The sequence below is a fragment of the Simochromis diagramma genome, unplaced genomic scaffold (assembly GCF_900408965.1).
Source record: "Simochromis diagramma unplaced genomic scaffold, fSimDia1.1 OVJJ01000802.1, whole genome shotgun sequence".
Lineage (NCBI taxonomy): Eukaryota > Metazoa > Chordata > Actinopteri > Cichliformes > Cichlidae > Simochromis > Simochromis diagramma.
Genome location: NW_024387492.1, coordinates 15,719,397 through 15,744,504, shown reverse-complemented (window position 1 = coordinate 15,744,504; position 25,108 = coordinate 15,719,397). Strand labels below are relative to the sequence as shown.

Below are 25,108 nucleotides of genomic sequence, written 5' to 3'. Positions count from 1 at the left end.
GGACATCCTGCGGTCCCACTTGAGTCCGTTTTCCAAACTGACAGTGAATTGATGACTTATCAGAAAGCCTGTTCTCAAACCTCTGTGCTCTTTGGGAGCCTTGTTGTTGATGTCACTACAAATGCCCTGCATCCCAACTCTAAAGGGAGCAGCTTGTACATTCGTTGCTCTCTTCAGCTTCAGCTGCTATTTCATTCTATTTCAGCTTTTTCTGTTAGTGCGCTTCACCCACTGCATTCTTTAATGGTACAGTTTGTTCCACGAGATTTGGCCCGGCCTACGAGCAGGTGCTGTGATCTCTGGTGGAAAACTGAGCTTCTGATCCAAGTCAGCCTGCATCTTCCAGTCCTGGACAGTATCCAAGAGTGTAGCTCCCACTCTTGCAGACTGATTTGCTATACGTTTACCTGCTCTCATATATGCGGTCGGTGCTTACAAGTCAAGGAACAGGGGAAGGGATGGCATTCGGGTAATTCTTGTTCTAGGATGACCGCCAAATAACGATGGATGCAAAGCTCTTAGCAAGAGCAACGTACATCCGTGTGTTTCTCAACCATCCCCTTCAGGGTCTTCACTAATGATGACTGAGACCTCACAGAGTTATTCAGAAAGCCAAGGCGGGTCAGACAGATATGAGTGTGCACTGATTATCTAATCTAACTCTGAGTGAAACAGGAAGGTAGAGTTAGAACTGTAGAACAGCTCATTTAGGATGACATGTTTTAACTGAATGTAAAGACCAGCTTCTGACTCCACTCCCCAACAAGTAACATGTCCTCTATGTAAAATATTTATTACACCCAACATTTGTCAAAGTTTCATATAATGCATATCTTTCATTCTCACCAATCTATTCTCCTCCTTGCCGAGGATCACCTCGTAATGGTTGTCCATGTTCCCAAAGTGCTGTGCTATGGAGAGGCCGCTGAGGCAGTAACACGTGTGGTAAAAATCTCTGGACCTGGACATACCAAGACAATAAAACAGGGCAGTGATGTAAAAACGCTACGCATGAGTAAAGCTGTACAAATATGTAGTGTGTGTGTGCGCTCAGATGGTGTGGTACTGACTTGCCAGGCTTATCCAGAAGGCCTCCTGTTGGGTTCTGACAGCACAGGAGGATGTACTCCTGCAAGGCCTGCTGCTCAAACATCCACCGCTGCTGACTCAGCTCTGACTCTCCTGAGCAAACACACAGGTCAGTCACAAGAGGGGAAAAAAAACCAACAAAAAAAAAAAAAAACCCAGGATGATCCCACAGAAAATTCAGACCTCATTTTCAACATGAAAATGTGAACACCTGGCTATTTCCAGTTTTAACATTTTAAAACCCCCCACAGAATAACAACACAAATTATAGTCAAAATCTAAAGAAAAATGACCTCCTAACCACATATTCTCTACTTTTCTGATTTACATTTTAGAATGAAGGACTGCTTCACGACAAACCTTAAGATTTTGACACTGATAAATCTATCACTCACTATTCAAAGAGTTTTGGGTGAAAATCTACTAAAACTGGAAAAATATTCCATCTTTGTTGCACTGACATTCATTCAGATCAGCTGAAGTCAGTGGAGACTTGCTGATATTATCATTTCAAATAATTCTGACCAAAAAAATCACGCTTTGCTAAATTGGTTTTCCTCGTGCCGCTTGATGCTACGGTGATGAGACCTTTCAATTTCGAACTGTTTTAAGAGTTTAGGGTCAAAATGTAAAGGCACCTTCTTTGTATAAGGCTCTGTGGAGTAAAGGCAGGAGTCCAGCTTGCCAGAAAGAGTAGCAGCCGTCCACTAGTTTATTGCAGCGGCCTTGGAAACCTCCTTCAAATCGCATCTGCCTGCTGACCACCCAACGCTGAGGAGGAAAGGTGACAAACACACATTTAAATACACTGAATTAACAAACAAAGCATGTACTGCATGTGTTTGTGTCCCTTTAGCTCTGAGTGGAATCGCATGTATACCAACAGCTGAAAACCTCACAGGGTAAGACGAGACAGGAGGCAGGAGCGGACCAGACGGGACCTGATATTTTTCAGAATAGGAACGATTTAGAAAACTGCTGCCATGGAAATTGCCAACTGGTACAATCCAGTCCAATAGGACTGAATAATTATGGGATATTGGAGTTAATACCAGCTCCACTCTGGAAGAAGGGGTGGGGGGGGGTTAATCAATGTGTATTAAACTACTGCACATCAGTTGCTACGAAGCAAACGTGGGAAAGAAGTATTTGAAGTTATTTAATGTCTCATATTAAACTTTATTAAGCTGTATGGAAAATTATTGCATTTTATCTCACAACACAGACGGTGATATGTGCACCGGTGATCAGTAAATTAACGTTAGAGTATCCACCTAAATTTGATAGTGAGTATGTGTGTTTTGTGCACAAGCCCAATTTTTGCCACATTAGACAACAAAGAGCGAGTGTTTCAGTTGACAAAAAGGTATACACTGTAAGAGTCCCAATCAGTATTCAAACATGGCGTATAACAGCTAATTTTAGCCTTTAAGTATTTTGGACTATTTTTTTTTTTTCAATGCAAATTTCCTTCAATTCAGATTTTCTGTTATTTATTTTTCACATAATTCCTCATTAAGTCACAGGGTATCATAGATGCTTCAAACATGCTACTGCTTTAGCTTTAATTTCACTGCATCTGGGGGCTGAGATTTAACAAACAAAAAAAAAAAAAAAAAAAAAAAAAAAAAAGGCTTTTGGTTGGCTACAAATATTGAACTTTGATTTGCTGCAGTGGTGGAGAGCGTTAAAACGGCTCTGAAAATTCTGCTGTTTAAATAGAGCATCAAATTATCACAATGTATTTGATTTATGATGTGCATTGCATAAGTTAAGGAATTTGTAGGAATATCATTTGTGTTCTTTAATAACCAGCAAGAGCAGACTAAGAAAAAGAACATCATGATGTGTCCCCTTTTCTGTGCACTTGTGCTACAAGCAGCTGGCGTTCATGTTGATGGAGCAGAAAATAATAGTTGAGCAGCCTGCACTTTTTTGAGGAGTGGAGATTACATAACTGTCATTTTTATTGCACAAAAGGACAAGAACGTAACAGTGAAGCACAAAGTACACCCAGGCCAGGAAACGATCCACTCTAGCTAACGCAAAATTGAACTTTGTGTTAGCACGCTGGCTTTGCAGGTGCTTACAAAGCTCACAGAGTGAGTGTGTCCTGAACCCAGCCCAGCAGCCAGAGCCTTCAAGAGGTAACAGAAGCAGTGACGCTTGTAACATTTCCAGCCTCCATTTGTACCTCTACATGTTTCTACACCAGATGAAACTAAACTGCAACACATTTTTATTTGAAGTGCTCTTTGGACCAGATTTGCTCTCAACTTGGTGCACACACACAAAAAAACTGTCATTTTGTTCTGGTAGCAGGCCTGAAATATAATAGAAACTGCTCAGTTAAGAAAAGAGAAACAAGGGTTAGTCCTAGTGAGTGTCCGAGGGCGAAAGAGCTAATAATGTGACAATACGCAGGCCATGTAACACAAAAGCTGCTGATCAATGGCTAGGTTATTGGGGGAGCAGCCTAAACAAAGTCAACCCACTCTACCAGTTCTTCTGCATGGACACCAAGGCATTCCAGCTGAGAGATGTAATCTCCCCAGCATGTCCTGGGTCTGCTCTGCCCCCTCCCCCCCTTAGGACATGTTGGAACACCTCACCTCACCTCAGAGTCACCCAAAAGATACTGGAGGAGAGTCACCTGAATGAACAAGCTCCCCACCTCTCTCTTTTAAAGGTTAGAGACTGGCCACATATGTAGTCATCCAAATTTGGATGAGGGAACTAATGGGTGTTTGCGTGCCACAGAGGCAAATTTTAATTAGTGCACCTTCAAAAGGTTTTAAATGTCTTAATCATGTGAGTAGTGGCCGCCTTTACCAAAGGAAGAAAAATGCAAGGCAAAGAAACAACGCGGCTTGCGGTAAAATTAGTATTTTTGCCTGGTTGTTCACGGATTTAATGAATTCCTAATGAGAATCTGGACTATGATCATCACAAGATCATTAATAGATCCCCGTGAAAATAAACAATGACACCACGTAAATATGAAAGTTGTTCATTGTGAATTATCTATGTATCTCAGTGTTAATGAGTTATGCATTCTCTCACATACAATTTTTAGGTTATGACTCGAGTTGTGCAGCGAGCGAGTCTTGCTGCTTTTGATATTCTCCACCTGGTTTCAACTTACAACCTTTGCTAACCCGCCGCCTTCAGTCAGAGCCATATGCCGGGCGTCTCTGAGGGACGGACAGTGACACACAACACCTTAGAGAGCGCGCTCTGTTCACCTGCCACTTGAGCTGGGTGTTGGGTGAAAATAACTAACGTTGTTTAAAGGTGGAGGGACTTTATAGCAGCGTGCACGCAGGTGTGGAAACAGGTTTACTTAACAGTTACATGCAAATGTGATCACACAGTATTTGAATAAAAGCTAAGGGATGATGACATCAAGTGTTTTATAAGCTCAATAAAATATAAAAAACTGCTGCAGACTGGCCTTCTGGTTACAGCCTTATCATTTTATCTTCTCAGGATGACCTCAAGCTTTGTGTCAACGAGCATCTGCCCCACTGCAGCTTCCCTGAGCATGACTCAAAAGCTCGACCTGCATCAAAGCTAAAGGGCAGCTGTTCCCAACCTTTTACTACTAAGGAAGAAGGGAAATGAGATTTCCCTGAGGGGAGAAACAAAGCATCCCAACAGTTGCAAAACAAAAACTAATGTAAACCTCCAGAGCGCTCCGAGAGTAACTACATGCACAGATGTTTATTCTACAGTACAGAAAGAGTGATTGAATACACGGAAGCACATTAAGGTGCAGGAAAACAACGTAAAGAAGTCATAAAAGGAACATCAGCAGTTTTAGTAGATTCAGGAAGAGCGTAACCCGTGTTTTTCATAGCTCCAGTTTACAGATGTCTCCTAAACAGCTCACATGCAGGTCATTATTAAGTGACTCCTGTGTAAAGAGGACAGCTACAAGGACTCGGCGAATGCGTTTGTAATTGTGCCAGTTTAAACGAGTCTGTGAAGAAAGAACAGGTTGCAGTTTTCCTGGAAACTGCTTCAAACAAATTATGAGTAATTTATCACAGAAACCAAACATTATAATCAAACTATCAGAATAAGGAATTTTTTAAAAGCTGAACATTTCTAGGCTGCTCTGCCTAGGTGACATCAATAAATTCAGGCCTCCTCTTTTAGCAAACAGCAGTAACATTCACTCTTTAACTTGGGACCCGCTCACTTCATGTAATCTGTGGTTATTTTGTTGCTTGAAGTCACTGAATACTTATTTCCTTTTAGTACTTCATGATGAGGTTTGCATTACTGCGACATGCGATTGTGCACAATAAAAGTAACATGTAGTGTAAAGTTGTATGCAAGGACAGTTCCTGAGTGACTAATTTTGGGTTTTTCTCACCTTTATTAGATAGTTTTCAGTAAAGAGGAGACAGGAAAGATGCCCAACAAAAGGCCTTTGTTCAGAGTCAAACCCAGGCTGCTGCATTTGGTCTTGCATTATCTGCTTGCCTGCTCAACTACTGAGCTAAACCAGCACCTGACGTTTGGCACTTTTTGTGAATGATTAACTTGGGAATTAGAGGCCTGTGGATGCATTAAAGTCAGTAAATATCATCACAAAGATAGTAAGTATGAGAAAAGCTTAACAATAAGTGGATCAGATTAATGTTTGTCGAATAGAAGGAAAGACTGACATAGAGATTTCTCCACATTTTTCAGAAGATGAAATTTTGTTGTGAGTTGCAACATTGTATTTGATTTTTAATGACATTTTCTGCTTGCTTCGTCACAGAACTGAGCACCCAACTTTGAAAGCGATAAAACTTTAGCACAAAGCCCCTGTTGTGACTGACAATGATAGCATCTTTTTCTGCTGTTGGGACACAGACTGAGCATTTGAGGTTACAATAGAGAGGAAAAGGCGGGGAGGGAGGATGTGCTCACCAGCAAGGCTTTCAGATCCAGCATGTGTTCTTTGCCCAGGATGACAAGGGCGGCTGTACCACAGAACGTGTAACCGCCGTGTGCCTCCAAACCCGGTACTCCACTTAAACCACCCTCCCAGTTCTGACAGCTAGAAATCAGTAAACCATGTAGTTAAAAAACAAAAACAAAAAACCCATACACTGGATTATGTAAAAAAAGCAGGACAAAAATGCTCTTTAATAATTTACTCAGAGTGCTGTGGTCGGTTGTAGTACCTGAGAATCCAGTTGGTTGTGTTTTCAAACAGTTTAGGTGTGAGGATGTTTGTGAGCGATGCTACCGAAGCTGCACAGTATGCACTCCTAAAAAAGCAGAAAAAACAAATCAGGCTGATAAAGACCACGATAAAGTTGAGGGGGAGCAGGAAGTCTGCTCTCGCTAAACATCATCATACTGTGTTTTAGGCTGCCAGCAGACCAAACATAAACATCCAGTTTGCCATTTATGTTCCCCTGCTGTTCAGTCACAGTCATTTTGACTGTTACATATTTTGTTTCCCTGCAATGTTGAGACTGCAAGGAATCATAACTAAACTAGAATTCAAGAAAGGTGTTTTTTTAAATCTTTGATATTGTCAATAAATCACTTGAAAAGCTCAGGTATCAGACGTGCATAAAACTCCTTATTTGGTTGCAGAGATCGTCCAAAAACTCAAAAAGTGTCATATAAATAATCTTCTATCTTTATGATGAACACCTTGGCTATAGTTCATGTGGGTTCACAAAACTATGTTAACTAAATAACTACTGAGAGCGAAAACAAACAATAATCACCAGCAATGAAAGAAAGACTGTTTTATTTGATTTCAATTTCTTTCAAATATGATAACACAGGCTTGCTGCTTTTAGCGTGCATGAACCGATGTGCTTATGTGTGCTGGGAAAAACCTTAAACCAGGTTTGTAGAAAGACAAGTTACTTTTTTTCCTGTTAAGATGTCGAAACAAAACAAATCTGGAGCAATTATGTGATGTTATCACGTTAATATGGACCAGAATCTATGGAAAATGTTTCCAGCATCTTGTTGAATCTATGAAACAAAAAAGGCAAAACAGGATCCAACCTGGAACAGGCAAGCTGTACCTAATAAAAAGTTCCCCTTGAACGTATAAGCCACTTTTTGTTGGAGTACTTTCATCTGGAAAATACATTTAGTGCTGCTCGTGAACAGTGACAGCAGCCAGACTTGTTCGTGGTAATTAAATTGAATGTGTTCTTTTTTTTTTAAAAAAAGCTAAGCTATATCAGACTTCTAGCAGAAAACAGTGATTACACGAATAAGGCAACTAAATCTTTGCATAACACTGTATATCACCAAACTTACACTAACATCAGAAAATCCTGTAATTAAAACCCCTAAAAAACTTTCAAAATAAGGATAACTTTGTTGACAGTTTAGAAAAATGTGACACAAAATGGTTTATCAAAAACTGAATAGCAAAACCTGCCTAAGAGAAAGACAGTTTTAGTAATACATAACGGCACCTCGATGCTAATTGGTTGGAAACAGATATCAGGCTCCTCTGAGAATGAAAAAGTACCTTCTGAAGTTCTTTGTTCAAAGGAAACTGAACCTCAAAGAACAAAACAAAAAGATAACAAAAAGCCCCACATAACAGTCGCAAAGAGGAAAAACACACACACACACACACACACACACACACACACACACACACACACACACACACACACACACACACACACACACACACACACACACCCGAAATGAGATAAATCCAATATTATGTAAAAGAGATGTGGGCATTTCTCATTATTTCCCCTGTTATCAACACTAAAAGAAAACACAGGAGAATATAAATACAAAGCAGAGTGTGCTTAAGGGGAAATTAGCCTTCAAAAATGACCCCCTTACTGTGATCAACACAGTATGGACACCAAAGATGTTTGGTGTCCAAGCAGTCATCAAAGATGTAGTTAACGATATAAATTTTCTTATGTGATGAAAAGCAAATTCTAAAAAATAAAAACCTACAGAAAAACACAAGGATAGAGGAATCAGAATTTATCTTCTGGGACCTCACCTGACATCCACCTCTCCACCGACGTGCATCACAAAGGAGCCATCTGGCTGCTTCACTGACCACAAGAAATCTAGCAGCTTCTCCCTGGAGGAAGTCAAAACAGAAGGGGGAGAAGGGTCGATTAGAAACAAGGATGAGTTCATGGTGTAAAGAGGAGGAGGAGGAGCTGTAGATGGAGTGAAGAATAAACAGAGGAGAGAGAGGGCAGGGGGTGGAAGAGTAGCTGCTGCAAATTTAATAAAGCACTAATGCAAAGTCAACACCCGCTGTCTAAATCTGCGTCGCTGCGAAGAAACGGGAATTGCTGCTCGACTGTAAACACGCAAAGCGTCACCTTTTCTCCGTCACGCAGAGTCAATTAGGAGAAAAACAACTCATGTAAACAGTGTTTCGAAATGGTCTTATAATGAGCTGCTGGTTAAATAACATTAACATGATCCGTAGCTGCGACATCCCCCTCCAACTGTAAGAAAATGTGTTATAGTGGTTATAGCATAGGAGGGAAATTCAGTTACACAAACAAATTTAAAGGCGTAAATTATGAATTTCAATTACACAGCCACAGTTTAGTTTCATCTTTATTTGTCAGAGAACAAACTGCACAAAAAGATTCATCTCATAGGATAACTGCAAGCTAATTCCAATCTAAAGCCCACAGGCATGTGGACACAATATTAAATAGCCTATAAAATACAAATAAATATCCAAGATACAATAAGAGCACTGTAATAAACTATGCAAGTCTAAAAGAAATCCAATAAATATCATCACATAAATTAGGGGTTGTCTGACATATTAATTTCAAACAAACTGAGCTGCTTTAACAGAAGCTGTTTTGTGTTTGTCATGTCGTAATTTTACCACCCTAGCAGCACACTGTGTGATCATACCTGTCTATAACATTATAGGCCTCATCTGTGCCGATGATGCAGAGGGCGTTGACGGCAGCGTAGGTGGGTGCAAGGTGGGCGTGTTGCCCCGGTCCCCCGGCGAAACCCCCTGTTGGGCTTTGACAGCGTGCCAGAAACTGACACACACTGGAGAGCAAAGATACAGAGGTTATAATATCATTATTTATTTAATATACAAACTGACAACCACAAAGAGCAGCCAAATGGTACTACATGAATGTACTACAAACACCAGCATACTCTTTCTTACATGCAGGATTGCTGAAATTGCACAGCAGCAATAAAACACTCATTAATTGTATTGATAGTTTGAACAAATGTACTAGCCCACCACCCAAAGGTTTACCCCACAACTGCCCTAAATGAACAGTAATTGCCAAAAAAAATCATATTAATGTTTGTAAAGGCTAATCCAGCAGCAATAATGCTAAAATATAATTACTGTTTTTAATCAATTTTCAAATTCACTGTTTTACTATTTTTTTCAGCTTTTTTGTAAAACACATAATTTATTTATTTATTCGTTTGATTAAGACGGCAAGTTACAGTTACCATTTACCCCAGATCTGTGTCAACACCCAAAGGGTTCGCAATTTTTGGCACGTTTAGGCAATCTGCAGAAATGTATGTTTGCACAGATAATGAGTTTTGATGCTCACTTCCTTGAGTTACACAAGATATTGACACGATTTCTAAAAAAATAAAAATAAAAAAAAAATAATGCTGATATCTAAATACTATTTTTAGAACGAACTATATAGGAGGTGTCAAGAAATGGGGATCACAGCCATGTCGTATGTTGCAGTTACACATCTTTAATCACAAAAACATTTACTACCAGTAATTTGTCAGTGTAGTTCTCCTACATGCTTTATAGCTTTTTTTAAAAAAAAAAACAGTAATTGGCCCATTACTGTGGCATGGATAGTGTATTTTTTAAACATTATAGTCTTCAATCTTATTGCAGTTTTCTGCTTCTAATCACTGCATTGCAATGTTTTGCCGTAAACCAAGGCTAACAGTAGAACCTTCAGTAGAAAGGTCTGTTAGCAGCTGCAGATATCTAATACCCAATGTGACAATCAAAATGATATGAAGGTGACGATCACGTTGCTTTTGCATAGAAATGATTAGAAACCATGATTACTTGCATTAGCACATTTTTAGAATATCTTTCATAGATAAAGGATGTGGTATGAGGCTGATAAGCACAAAAATACGTCATAAATTACTCCACTTGGTCATCTGAGGGTTAAGTAATCCTGTACAATACAGATTCCAGTCTGTATAAGTATGTACGTATAACAGCTTTTCTTTCTGTTTAAAAGTTTGACGCTAATTATTTCACCCGACTTGAACAAACCACTTTTTCTGCACGCTACACATTTTCCGTTTACTAAATAATCACAGCTCCTATTTTCTAGCTCAGACCGGCAGAAAGTTGGAAGGCTATAAAACACGCTCCACTGGGCTATTTCACTTTAGCTGACGTGTCATACCGCATAGACCAACTCTACCACAGGTCCCTTTCTTTCCAGCCTCCATGCACCACGCTGCTTCGCTCACAAATGTCCTCTTCATCCTCCGCCATGGAGAAAAATAATAAAACTGTAAGAGTGCTTTGAGCCAAGTGAGTTGGAAGGGAAGCCCACTTTAATTTTGGCCAACCGGTTTGGTGCCAACACTGACCTGAGAACAGTGTACACTTCATAAACCAGAGAAAGCAATCTCTTGTAGGTTGCATTGTTATAGATCGTTGAACAGGGCCAGTGTTTTTGTGTGTGTGAGCACAAAGCCATCACGTTGGTGCCCGGGCAGTGCCAGCCGGTGTGCTGGCACGCCTCACGGTTATAATGAGAGCGTGGGCTGGCAGCCTGGAACGGCGACTCGCTACGTGGTTTGCAGAGTGCTACTTTTGACTGGCAGTAATTTAATCAAATGACATTTTGGTGGCAGTGAGAGCAACAGTGTTTGAAGCCGTGTCAGCATAAAAAAAAAAAGTACTTAAAAGTACACCTGCCAGTCATGCACAATGTTGTCATCACTTTTAATCACACATAACAGGCATAATAACTCTTGGAAAAACCTTCATTTCACTGCTTCAAACATCAACACCCCAACTTTTTATTACTGCGAGTTTTCTATTACAGAGAATAAATTAAACTTCTTGAAGCTGGCTATGGAAACAAGGACAAGGAATGATTTAACAGCAAAGCCCAGGCCAATGCTGCAGCTGGACAGGAAAAAAAAATAAAAAAAATAATGGTCATTATATGGTAATTTAATCAACATCTTTCATCTCTTACCACTTCTGGTTCTGTTTTATAAAATGGTGACTTGTGTTTTAGGAAGGGAGTCAGAGGATAGGAGGAGTTTACAGTAACATTGGTACATGTAATGTAGTATAATGTCTGCGTCCAACACCCTGAACCTGTGGTGGGCCACTTGTGATCACGAGGCTCTTGCTTGTCTACAAACAATTGCAGTCTGACTCGCACTGCTGGCACATGATCCCCTTCAATTCATAACAGTCAGATTCCTGACACGCTGCAGTCAGTCAGTCAGCCTGCACCAATGAGTGTCATGGCTCTTTGCAATCGGGGATTCGACTGAACTGGCTGCCAACTGGTTGCATTCTGGTTGTATAAAAATAAGGTTGCTGAGCACTTAAACTGCCATCTTGCAGGAACTACATCACTATTTTGGGGGGAAATTTTGGGTCCAGATCTATGAGGTTCCAGCTAGACCAGCGGTCCCCAACCTTTTTTGCGCCACGGACCAGTTTATACACAACAATATTTTCACGGACCGGCCTTTAAGGTGTCACGGATAAATACAACAAAATAAAACCAGTACCGGTACCGAAAAAAAGAAGATTTATTCATAACACACGTGAAAAGACCCAGGAAAACCGAGTTAATGATAAAAACGATAACAAAATACCGATAAAAACCCTGAACCATACATTTCACACCTGAGCCTCAACTCTCGCGGCCCGGTACCAAACGACTCACGGACCGGTACCGGTCCGTGGCCCGGGGGTTGGGGACCGCTGAGCTAGAAGTAGTTAATATGAATTTTTCTGTAGGTAGATGGCAACAGAATTGCAGTGTTTACAATATGTCACAGTTACAAATGAATTTTAAGTATCTGCCAACTTCAATCACAAACTGACAGCAGACCAACTCAATCTTATTGCTGTTTCATCACCATCTTGATACACCAATGATGCTTTGAAGAAGAAAAATAACCGCAAGTGGTCACAGACCTGGTCCCCATTTTCAAAGCAACCGTTTCAAAGGCAACAAAATCACAAGTTCACACTCATTTTGTTTGTGCCTCAGTATCCAACTGTTGTTTGCCACAGTGTGGCTGTAGCGTAAGGAATAAAGTATAAAGGACATTTTAATTGAGCTAATAATCTCTTTTTATTGTGTATAACCTGAGACATAGGAAGAGCTAGTATAACTGTATTCTGTACAGATGTAGTCTGATCTTCTAACTTGTTTTAAGCAATATAACACGTTTAAACACATCTGGAGCATTTTAGAAAAATATGTTGAAATTTTGGGTTTATTCATATGTACAATTATACAAATGTGCATAGCCCCTGGGTCTGAGAACTGAAGCAGATGCCCTAAACCTGCATTCTTTTTCAATGGCCTCTATAGGAAGTCTGAGGGAAAACAGCCTCAGGTTCCTAACTCTGTCACATTTACCACTGTACTTATAGGGTGGTCGGTAATTTCAGATCATATGGAATAAGATAAACTACATTATGTTCATTATTGGAGCCAGAAAGGAGGATTATCCTGCTCAAAACTGTAAACCGTCTCCTTTTTAGGGCCTAGTTTAACGTAAGAGTTTGCTACTACTACCAGAAGGGGGCGGTAATGTGTCTACAAGCTGTCTGCAAACTACCAATGATCAACCATAACAGAAAAACACCACTTCCCTAGCTACCAGGAGGTGGACCTGAAAGTTGTGTGTGGTTATATTGGATTTTACTATACAAAAGAGAAAACTGCAAAGCAAAAAAAAAAAAATGCAGTCATCAAGGATGTTGTGTAGAAATCTTGAAAAAAATAAACGAAAATGAAATCCACTAAAAAACTCTGTTAAGTAAAGCTAGCATATCACAACTATACCATATTTCTACATTTGCTATTTATGGATATTTATAAAGAAAGGGCGGTGGGGTATTGGTGGGTGGCATCTTCAACAAACCTGCTTTACTGCAATAATTATGAGAACTATGCAAAAAGCAATAAATAACAAAATTCGTTGGCAGTGCACGGGTATTATTTGGCTCCACTCTGTTGTCGTGTGTGACTCACTCTGAGGCGACGGCAGCAGGAATGGGCTCCTGTAGTAACTCCAGACTGTGAAGAATCCAGAAGCAAAGCCACGGTCGGCTAGCATCCAGACACTACTCGCACAGACACACAGACACACACACGCAAAATCAAATGGGCATCACATGACCGATTACAGCTATAAATGAGATTGTGAGATCAGCCAGTCAGAGGCACAGATGAGAGAAAAACAACTCTGCCAGACACACAAGGGGCAGGAGGAGGAAAATGATGGGAGTGAGCCACACAGAAACATCATACAAACTCATTTTCTGCAGTTGGTAAATGGACTTTATGATTATGTCTGCCATTTATGATGCAAATATTAGTTGTGTGATGCTTTTTGTGCTGATTTTATTACATATAATTCAAACTCAGTTTGTTCTCTTTAGCACTGCGTACACTTAACTACATAAATTGGCTGTCTGCCTGCTTTTGTGTGATCAAAGGAAACTCCACTGAAATAATGAAGTTACTGAGCTGAAGAAAAGGAGAAACACAAATGCTTTTCTCTCTTCTGGCTAGAGTAACATAAAGCACACACATTAAAAAAGTAAAAGATAAAAAAAAGCAGTGACTTTGCCAGAAGCAGACAACTATATTTTTTTGGCCAATTGAAAATTGCAGCATTTCTATTTAAAGCAGAGGATAACAATTCGGCATTTTTCCAGAGGCAGTGAGAGTTGGTGTCCTACTGTTCAGCACACGATAATAAGCATACACTCACCAGCCACTTTGTTAGTTACACACTTAACGGCTTGCTAATGCAAATAGCGAATCATTCAAACAATGAATGTGGAATGGTTGTGCCAGACCAGCTGATCTGAGTATTTGAGAAACTGCTGATCGACTGGAATTTTCACACACAATCTTCTCTACAGTTTACCGGGAATGGTCGCAAAAAGAAAAAATATCCAGTCGGTACTAGTTCTCTGTGTGGAAATGCCTTGTTGATGTCAGAGGAGAAAGGCCAGACTACTTCGAGCTGATAGCAGGTAAGCAGAAGTGCATCTCTGAATACACAACAAGCTGGTTCTTGAAGTAGATGGGCTACAGCAGGAGAAGACCACAGTGGTTGCCAAAAATGAGGCTCCAATTCACTCGCCAAAAGGCTCGCCAAAACTGGACAACAGAAGATTACTAAAACATTGCCTGATGAGTCTCAACTTCTGTTGAGACATTTCCATCCTGCATTGCATCAACACTTCGGGCTGGTAGTGGTGGCGTAGGCACACTGGGATCCAATTAATACCACCTGAGCACCTGTTCACATTTTGGACAGAGAGGACAGATGGTTTGAAAGAGGAGTGAAACAGGCCATCTATGTCCACTGTGAATGACCATCTTTGAGCAGAAGTTGTGGCTTACGACACCAACTGTCTGCCATCTAAAATCCAGTGTCAAGATCCCAGGCGCCTTAACGCCCACTCACACTTTGGGCCATTTGACCACAGTAAGTCACATTTTAGGGTGGGGCAAGGTCTCACAATGAGTTCACCTGAAAACTTGGCTGATTGTGACCCAGACCAGTTTTCACACCATGGCGCGTGTGATTAGGCAGAGGATCAGTGGGGGTTCCACGACCCTCTTAGGGACACTCCCAACAGGGCTTAAAAATCTGGGTCTCTCCACCAGTTGCTCTGAGCACTGAAGAAGCTTCTCAAATGAGAGGTGAAACGTCTTCAAGAAACTTAAAGAAGTCCAGAAGCTTTTCCTTCCAAGACCACCTGAGCATAAACACTTACTGAACATTTTTGCTGGCTGCTTACAGCATGATAATTTACCAGATCACAAAATTCAAACAATCTCAAACTGCTTTCTTAAACATGAAAACGAGCTGATTGTACTGAAATGGCCTCCACAGTCATCAGATCGCAATCCAATAGAGCACCTTTGCGCTGTAGGGAAACAGGAGATTCTCATCATGGATGTGCGATGGACAAAACTGCAGCAATTGTGTGATGCTATCATCATAATATGGACTAAAACGTCTGAACAATGTTTCCAGCACTGAACAGCTCAGCTCTGAAGGCAAAAGGAGTACAACTAATAAAGTGGCTGATGAGTGTAAATACAACGCCTACTTTGATTGAAATACAGGTTTATAAGAAAAAATAAAACTACATCTACATATCTACAACACATAATTTGTGTGTGTTTTCTTTATTTATTAGTAATTTACTTTACCTCATAAGCATCTGATAAATGACGTAAGCCCTTCTTGAGATACTGGTAGTGTTGTTCCCGCAACAACGTTGGCCTGAAAAACAAACGCGGGACAAAAAGTTAAATGTCAGACAACTTGGAAATTTTTTTTTTTAAATAAACAAAAACAAAATCAGAAAAGTGTCAGTACTCATAATTTCAAAACTTAGACACACAATTCACTTGTTTTTCTAACATTTGTAAGTTTAAATTTTAAAAAAAGAAGAACTGATTTATGTGTCAAAAATTAATTATTCACCAGGTAGCCCAAAATCTGAGAAACACAAATAAAATGATCGTCTACGCAAGGGTTTGTGATCAAACTCTGCATTATTTATTCACTCGTTTCAGATATTCAGATCCTCAGCAGTCTAATTAGCGACTTCTGTTTATTTCCTTCCTTATTTTTTATTCACTTTCTATTAGGAGAGCTTTGAGGCCTGTCCTCATTAAGAACAAAAAGAAAAAAGAAACCAAAGCCAGGCAAACCAAAACATCAGCTTAGCCTTTCAAGTTTTAAAGTATTTCTCAACGAAACTAAAAAAAAAAAAAAAAAAGAAAAAGAAAAGAAAGTCATCATGTCTATCATATTTTTCAGCACTGTGTTTTTTTAATTTGTTGTCGATAGATTTTTATGCATAAAACTCTTAAAACTATCTAGGGAGCAGCACCACAAACCACCCATTAATGCTGTGGTATGTGATACTGGTCCATATTGTATTCTTATCCCGAATAAACATCAAATTAAATTGAGGTAGACATATGTATAATATATAGGAAATTAAGGCAAAAACTAATAAAAATAAACATATGAATGAAAGAATGCCTTAAAACACTATAACAGAATGACAGAAACTAAGGAGCCGCATAGTTAATCTTTAAATGTTTGAATGAAAATTCAGTCTGCAGCTCTTCATAAACATAAGTCTGACTATATATCTGCATCAATGACAACTGATACCCACCCACTCTGATTCTCTGCTTGACCTTTCCACACAGTGTTCGCGACACCTGTTATAATATGCACTTTCTACCAACACAGAATGAGTCACAGATCACTACATGACAGAAGCAGAGCTCCACATCTAAAACCTCGTCTGCCCACCACACAAATATATGTTCAACCCACCCTTTTAAATGCTGAGAGCTCGACAGGCTACACGCAAGTGTACACAACGAAACCAAAAATTAGTGAAAGAAAGAAAACAAAAAATACAAAATGTACAAACAAAAATACAACTAAAAAGATAGGGGGAAAGAACAAATTAAAGAAATAAATGAATGACCAAACAAATAAATAAACAGAGCAAAAGAAAAAGAAAACGAATGACCAAATGATCGGAAGGAAAAAGAAATTAATGAAAGAATAAAAGCTATGGAAAAAAAACAGTGAATAAAAGAAGGAGAGAAAGACTAGATAGAAAGAATAGAAGAACTAAAAGAGAAAGAAAGCACATAAAGAAAGAAAAAATATTACAGGCAAATTATCTAAAGAAATAAACTAATGAAGGAAAGAAAAACAAACAGCGGAACAAAAAATGAAGGCACAACAAAAATATATTTTTACAGATTGCTGACATTGATTATAGGTTTCGTCGACCCAGCTAATTCAAAGAACTTGCCAAACTTGCTTTGTCGTACCCCCATCAGGACATTTCTGTTAGAGCTTGTAGCTGTGGATCCCTTAACCAGAGGCGCTGAGGGTTAAGACCCTACGTTCAAATCTCTCCTCAAAACTTATTCTTACAGAAAGTAATTTTTAATAATAAAAATGTTCTCATTTCGCCTTTATTTAATCTTAAATACTTTATTTTACCCATCCTGTAAATCACTCACTGTTTTTATATTTCATATGATCCATTTATTATGTCCTATAAAGCACTTTGCAACGATGTTTTAAAAAGCGTATCTAAAAACTTTAAATCTTGCCTCCCACCTGTTCGAGGTCAAGTCCCGGCCAAGGCTGAAAAAACAATTATCACCACTAAAAGCAGGACCTCAGCTGATGAATATCACGGATTCTTTAGTAGTACTAAAATGCATTTCTCCATTGGTTGCAGTACTGCTGACATTCACATCTAGCAGTTGTCATAGAAATGAGATGAGTCACCTCATTGAGAAGCGACGGCAGCTGATAGCAGAAGCAAACTACGTGGGCAGATCTACTCGCCGCTAAGATAACAGCCATCGTGCATCACAGTGCAGCCTTCTCTAATAGCAAACAAACAGCAGGTGTTTGTGGGTAAAAAAAAAAACAAAAACATAATAACATCTACGGCCAATAATGGTGTTCCTGTAAATGCCTCATAATGGCTGTTCATGTAGTCACCTTTATGAGTGACTGATGAATACGTAATTATTATTGCTATGGCTACACAACGTCTGGCCTACTTGTCAGCAAGAGTCTGAAAATGCACACTTTTCTGTCATAACCAGGCCAATTTAGTGTCCTGGTTTCAGGTAATGACTTTAACAATGTAGGAAGCCAGGTCTGAGTCTTTAAAAAAAACAACAAAGTAAGATTTTGAGATTTTTATAAAGAGACAAGGCAATTCTTCTTTTCTGTTTCAGAAGAGTCACCTGACAAGGAACTGCAAAGAACCCATCCCGTCTCCTTTTTCAAACATCAACATTACCCATAAATGACACAATCCCACATATGGTGAAAATACTTTGGGATGCACTGAAAATTGGTATTGGTCGACATTTTCCTTACTGTCTGCTATCGGCCCATTGGCAAATAAATTGCCAATAAATGATGGCAGTGTTTATCACCTACATCCTTACATCTGTAATCTACTTTCCTCATTTTGTATGATGGAATGTGTGATTCTAAAAATGTACTGCAGTGTGAAGGAGGACTTCAAATTGTTAATTGTTCCCCTTGGACAAAAGGAGAAACAACCCCCCTCCTCCTTTAGCGGATATCCAAAATCTCTATAATCTATAATGAGAGCTCATCACTCCCCGCAAACAGGATAAACATAGAAATTAGTGGGAGATGATTAAAATTCTGGAGCCTACAGGTAGATGTTGGTGCAGTTTAGGGATTGAAAATGTTGGCAGCAACACATGGCAGCATCAGCATTAACATGTCAGAGGGAGAGATGGGGATTTGCAGTTTAATTAAACATTCAAATCTGAAGGTGGTGTTTGATATATGAAGTGCGGAGAACGAGGCACATCACAGGCTGTAGTGGGCTGAGCTGTCTGCCTGAAAAAGCTCACAGACTCTGCTCCATTGTATTCTACAACACACTGCGGATACTTACTGTGGTAAGCTGTGTATTTGCTTGTAAATACTCATGACTTCTTGAATGGATTTCTCCACCTTTTTCTAAAAAAAAAAAAAAAGAGAAAAAAAGCAGCATGTGATTGGTTGTTATGAAGCTTATTTTGAGGGGGAAAAAAAACATATTTTAGGCATTTCAGAAAACAGGATTATTTCCTATTTAAAAATCTGGACTAGCATCAGCCACAAAATCCAGAAAAGGTGCGATTGATGTGTAAACCCCTGAACATTAACAGCTCATGTGTGTTTTGTGGTCAAAACTGTCAACTCAATCAATTCAAAACATATAACCTCGTATTTGTGCCTTACACATGACCTATATTATGGAAAGTGACTGAAAGAGCGTGAGCTACTTTATCAACGTTAGCAGCCAGGAATATTTAAAACTTCTATCATAATCAAATGGGTAACTTTTGACATTATTTGTTCATGTACAGCGGGGAAAATAAGTATTTGACACATCAGCATTTTCATCAGTAAGGGGATTTCTAAGTGGACCATTGACACAACATTTCCACCAGATGTTGCCATCAAGCCAAATATTGAATTCATACAAACAAATCAGAACATTGAAGTATACAAGTTAAACCATAATAAATAAAGTGAAATGACACAGGGAATAAGTATTGAATACATGAAGATAACAAGGGGCAAAATGACATAGAAAGCCAGGAGATCACCTGAAATCTGTCAGTATTGATAGAGAAATCCTGTCCCCTATCAGTACTAATTGATATCAGCTGCTTTAGTCCTAATTGATGGCCTATAAAGGCTCCTCATTACCCAGAAGGCACACAGGAAAGACTTCATGATGGGTAAAAGCAAAGAACTCTCTCAAGATCTTCGTAATCTTATCGTTGAAAAGCATTGTGATGGGAATGGTTATAGGTGCATTTCCAGAATGCTGAATGTTCCTGTGAGCACTGTGGGGGCCATTATCCGGAAATGGAAGGAGCATCAGTTCACCATAAACCTGCCACGATCAGGTGCTCCACGCAAGATCCCTGTCCGAGGAGTCCAAAGAATAATCAGGAGAGTTCTCCAAGAGCCAAGAACCACTCGGACAGAACTTCAGGAAGACCTTGCATCAGCAGGTACTGTTGTTTCAAAGAAAACTATAAGCAATGCACTGAACCGCCATGGCATCCATGCACGCTCACCACGCAAGACTCCATTGCTGAACAAAAAGCATGTCAAGGCTCGGTTAAAATTTGCGCAACAGCATTTGGAGAAGCCTGTGGATTATTGGGAGACTATAGTATGGTCAGATGAAAGCAAAATTGAACTTTTTGGCAGCCATTCTACACACCATGTTTGGAGAAGGAATGGCACTGCTCACCACCCCAAGAACACCATACCAACAGTTAAGTTTGGGGGTGGTAGCATCATGGTTTGGGGCTGCTTTTCAGCAAGGGGTACTGGCAGACTTCATATTATTGAAGGCAGGATGAATGGAGAGATGTACCGGGACATTCTGGATAAAAATCTGCTGCCATCTACCAGGAAGCTAAAAATGAAAAGAGGGTGGACATTTCAGCAAGACAATGATCCCAAACACAAGGCCAAGGTAACAATGAAGTGGTTTCAAAGAAAGAAAATCAAGTTGCTTGAATGGCCCAGTCAATCACCTGACCTAAATCCCATAGAAAATCTATGGAGAGAACTGAAGATTAAAGTTCATAAAAGAGGCCCAAGGAACCTTCAAGATTTAAAGACCGTTTGTGTGGAAGAATGGGCCAGAATCACTCCTGAGCAATGCAGACGACTGGTCTATCCATACAAGAGGCGTCTAGAAGCTGTAATCACCAACAAAGGCTTTTCTACAAAGTATTAAATAAAGTGTGTTCAATACTTATTCCCTGTGTCATTGCACTTTATTTAATATGATCCAACTTGTATACTTCAATGTTCTGATTTGTTTGTATGAATTCAATATTTGGCTTGATGGCAACATCTGGTGGAAATGTTGTGTCACTAGTCCACTTAGAAATCCCCTTACTGATGAAAATGCTGATGTGTCAAATACTTATTTTCCCCGCTGTATAGCTTAATTTAGACCAGGGATGTAAAACATATGACAAGTGGGTGAAAAAAGCCAGCCAAAGGGTCCAATTTGACCCTCTTGAGGGCTTTGCAATGTGTGAAATTTCTTGTGACATCACCAATAGTCACTACTCTTCCTGCTATGGGGATATGCTACATTATGCATACATTTCTGATTGTACTGTTTTTTTAAGTGTATGGTGTCATCAAAAGGGGTAAAAATCAGTAAAATTAGCAAAAGCAACAAGGCACCTAGATGGACACTGTCATTCCACCTGATCGAGTTATGTATGTTTGCAGAGACCAGAAACATAAATAGTACCTCTTATAAGTTACATCATAACTCTAACATAACTATCATAATAGTTCTTTTAAACTACAGTGGGGCAAAAAAGTATTTAGTCAGCCACCGATTATGCAAGTTCCCCCACTTAAAATGATGACAGAGGTCAGTAATTTGCACCAGAGGTACACTTCAACTGTGAGAGACAGAATGTGAAAAAAAAAATCCATGAATCCACATGGTAGGATTTGTAAAGAATTTATTCATAAATTAGGGTGGAAAATAAGTATTTGGTCACCTCAAACAAGGAAAATCTCTGGCTCTCACAGACCTGTAACGTCTTCTGTAAGAAGCTTTTCTGTCCCTCACTCGTTACCTGTATGAATGGCACCTGTTTGAACTCATCATCTGTATAAAAGACACCTGTCCACAGCCTCAAACAGTCAGACTCCAAACTCTGCCATGGCCAAGACCAAAGAGCTTTCGAAGGACACCAGGAAAAGTATTGTAGACCTGCACCAGACTGGGAAGAGTGAATCTACAATAGGCAAGCAGCTTGGTGTGAAAAAATCAACTGTGGGAGCAATCATCAGAAAATGGAAGACATACAAGACCACTGATAATCTCCCTCGATCTGGGGCTCCACGCAAGATCTCATCCCGTGGGGTCAAAATGATCATGAGAACGGTGAGCAAAGATCCCAGAACCACACGGGGGGACCTGGTGAATGACCTGCAGAGAGCTGGGACCAAAGTAACAAAGGTCACCATCAGTAACACACTACAACGGCAGGGAATCAAATCCCGCAGTGCCAGACGTGTTCCGCTGCTGAAGCCAGTGCATGTCCAGGCCCGTCTGAAGTTTGCCAGAGAGCACATGGATGATACAGCAGAGGATTGGGAGAACGTCATGTGGTCAGATGAAACCAAAGTAGAACTTTTTGGTATAAACTCAACTCGTGGTGTTTGGAGGAAGAAGAATACTGAGTTGCATCCCAAGAACACCATACCTACTGTGAAGCATGGGGGTGGAAACATCATGCTATGGGGCTGTTTTTCTGCCAAGGGGACAGGACGACTGATCCGTGTTAAGGACAGAATGAATGGGGCCATGTATCGTGAGATTTTGAGCCAAAACCTCCTTCCATCAGTGAGAACTTTGAAGATGAAACGAGGCTGGGTCTTCCAACATGACAATGATCCAAAACACACCGCCCGGGCAACAAAGGAGTGGCTCCGTAAGAAGCATTTGAAAGTCCTGGAGTGGCCTAGCCAGTCTCCAGACCTCAACCCCATAGAAAATCTGTGGCGGGAGTTGAAAGTCCGTGTTGCTCGGCGACAGCCCCAAAACATCACTGCTCTCGAGAAGATCTGCATGGAGGAATGGGCCAAAATACCAGCTACTGTGTGTGCAAACCTGGTAAAGACCTATAGTAAACGTTTGACCTCTGTTATTGCCAACAAAGGTTATGTTACAAAGTATTGAGTTGTATTTTTGTTATTGACCAAATACTTATTTTCCACCCTGATTTACGAATAAATTCTTTACAAATCCTACCATGTGGATTCATGGATTTTTTTTTTTTTTTCACATTCTGTCTCTCACAGTTGAAGTGTACCTCTGGTGCAAACTACTGACCTCTGTCATCATTTTAGGTGGGGGAACTTGCACAATCGGTGGCTGACTAAATACTTTTTTGCCCCACTGTATATATGACCATTTAACAGTGTACCTGTAACCTGTATATTTTCATTATCTTTTTCTCATTGCATCTTTCTCCTCCTCTTCTTAATCTGCCTGATCCACCATCACTGCTCTCATTTCCACCTCATTTCCTAAGACAGCCAGGTCTTCATTTGTTCACTTGGCACTTTTAAATGTTTTCCTAAAGTATGAACAAATTCAGGTACTAAAATATTGATAAATCACTGAATTGTGCATACCCACTGTAAGAGACAAACAGTGATTTTGACACCCTGGATTAAGATGTGTGTGCATGCTGCAGCAGCTGTCGCACCTTCCCACACAGACTCGAGAGAAAGATCTCTTCTGGATTGCAAATAGCAAAAACGTACATAACAATAATATTTGCTCCCCCCCGAAAAAAATGAAAGATGAACTTTTTAGAAATGAGCAAAAACGGCAGTCTGAATCCTAGTTTCCTTTTTTATTAATGCAGTTCTAACTTGTGCCTTGACTGAAGTGATAACTGTTACTGGATCTGATCTAAAATGATTGCAGTGGAGTAACTTTCAAGAACAGTGCCCAGGATGCAGAGATGTTCAGACGCTGTCAGAAATTGAGGTGTTATAAGGTTTTTTCAAAATAAAAGCCCTCTCCTGCTATCATGTTTTAATTGGGAAGAAACTAAAGACAAAGTTAGACTTTATGTCATGCCCAGGCTTAACTATTTTAATTAGTTGGCTAGCAGCTAGCTACATTCAATTTAATCTCATTAAGTAACAAAGCTAGCCATCCATGGGCTAAATGGATAAAGCACGGCGAACTAATGCCCGCAAACAAGTTTCTGATTACTTTTTCAATCAAAGTGCCGACATTTTAGCAATATAACGCATTGTGTGTATGGCAGCTGAGTTTCTGTGCACTTTTCTACACCCAGACTGGAGAGCCGCACGTTAGCATTAGCCACACTGCTTTATAAAAAAAGAAAAGCTAACGCTCGTGTGCTTACCTGCTCCACAGAAGTCACCGTCTCTACCCCGTCATCCAAGAACATTTCTGCCGATTGCTGCTCACGGAAACACCACAGAGGGTTAGGCATGTTGTCCATGGTGGTGAAGGGACCTCTTTAGATGTGCGGACGCTCTGAGTGAAGATATAATTTTGTCGCTATTGGTTTGTTTTGACAGTTCACTCACACTTTCGCTGGACTCCGCTCACTTCCGGTTGGGCGGAAACTGCGTGGATAACTGTTACGGTGTCTCCAAAGGAACAAACTTCTTTAGTGAGGTTTTATTCACTGAACGCGAGAATGTAAAGAAACGAGCGGTGCCGCTTGGAAAAGTGGTAAACATACATTTTAAGTGTTTATGAGCGTGTGTATTGTGACCATTTTAATTTCATTTCATTAACTGGCATTCTGAGAGTCAATGTAACCGCAGGTAATATTCCTGCTGGTTCCTACCCGGTGGGGGGCGGGGGATACCGGAAATAGTTCCGTTTTGCCTTCCAAATTAAAACTGAAAGTTATTTAAGGTAAAAATCGACCACCTTTAAGAAAGGGTTTCACGTTTCACGTTTACATATAACAAATTCCCCTCTCGCCCCTGCGGGCGGTCTATAGTTCAAACTCGTGTCCTCTACCAGACGCCTGGGAGGTTGAGGGTCCTGCGCAGCATCTTGCTGTTCCTGGGACTATGATATATACAATAAAATAGGACTGTAATTAATTGCACATTTGTTTGTTGATGTTATGTGCATATGTTAAGAGGCTTAATTAAGCTTTTGCACATTTACTAAACTCTATTTTTAAGGCCCGGTGTTCTGACAAAACGTCCTACTTTGGCAAAACGTCCTACCGTAAGTAGTTTATGCACATTTCTGCTGTCACAGAGTCATTCCAGCACAAATGTAAGTAGGTATGACGGTTTGCCACTTAACTTTGCCCATCAGAGTATGCTTGTAGCTCATAATTATAAAGCCAGGACGGTTTGCCACTTCATTTTAGCCGTTAAAGTATGCTTGTAGGTCACATTCACAAAGGTAGCATGGTTTGGTCCTGAGTAAAACTTCAGGACTATAATTGTTGTTCTTGTTGTTTTTTAGTATTATAGAGATGACTCTCTGTCAGACATATACATTGTTATGTATTAAGTGCTGAGAATTATTGCATGTGGTATGAAAGATTTCCTACGTCTGACCTTGTAGCAGTATAGCTGGAACAGTCTGTTGTAGATCCTG

The 25,108-nt window shown here is 40.0% G+C and overlaps 1 protein-coding gene across 1 annotated transcript in view; it reads right to left on the bottom strand.

Annotated features, from left to right (window-relative positions):
* Positions 1-24,180, bottom strand: part of fntb (farnesyltransferase, CAAX box, beta) — a 29,491-nt gene extending 5,311 nt beyond the window's left edge. Inside the window, exons 1-11 of the mRNA XM_040016941.1 lie at positions 23,880-24,180; positions 18,842-18,906; positions 15,552-15,624; positions 13,347-13,438; positions 8,989-9,135; positions 8,099-8,182; positions 6,273-6,359; positions 6,016-6,145; positions 1,728-1,860; positions 1,071-1,182; positions 847-961 (exon numbers count right to left, since the gene is read on the bottom strand). Coding sequence (XP_039872875.1) covers positions 847-961; positions 1,071-1,182; positions 1,728-1,860; positions 6,016-6,145; positions 6,273-6,359; positions 8,099-8,182; positions 8,989-9,135; positions 13,347-13,438; positions 15,552-15,624; positions 18,842-18,906; positions 23,880-23,978 — 1,137 coding nt within the window. The 5' untranslated portion in view covers positions 23,979-24,180. The remainder of the gene's footprint in view (positions 1-846; positions 962-1,070; positions 1,183-1,727; positions 1,861-6,015; positions 6,146-6,272; positions 6,360-8,098; positions 8,183-8,988; positions 9,136-13,346; positions 13,439-15,551; positions 15,625-18,841; positions 18,907-23,879) is intronic.
* Between the last annotated feature and the right edge of the window lie 928 nt (positions 24,181-25,108).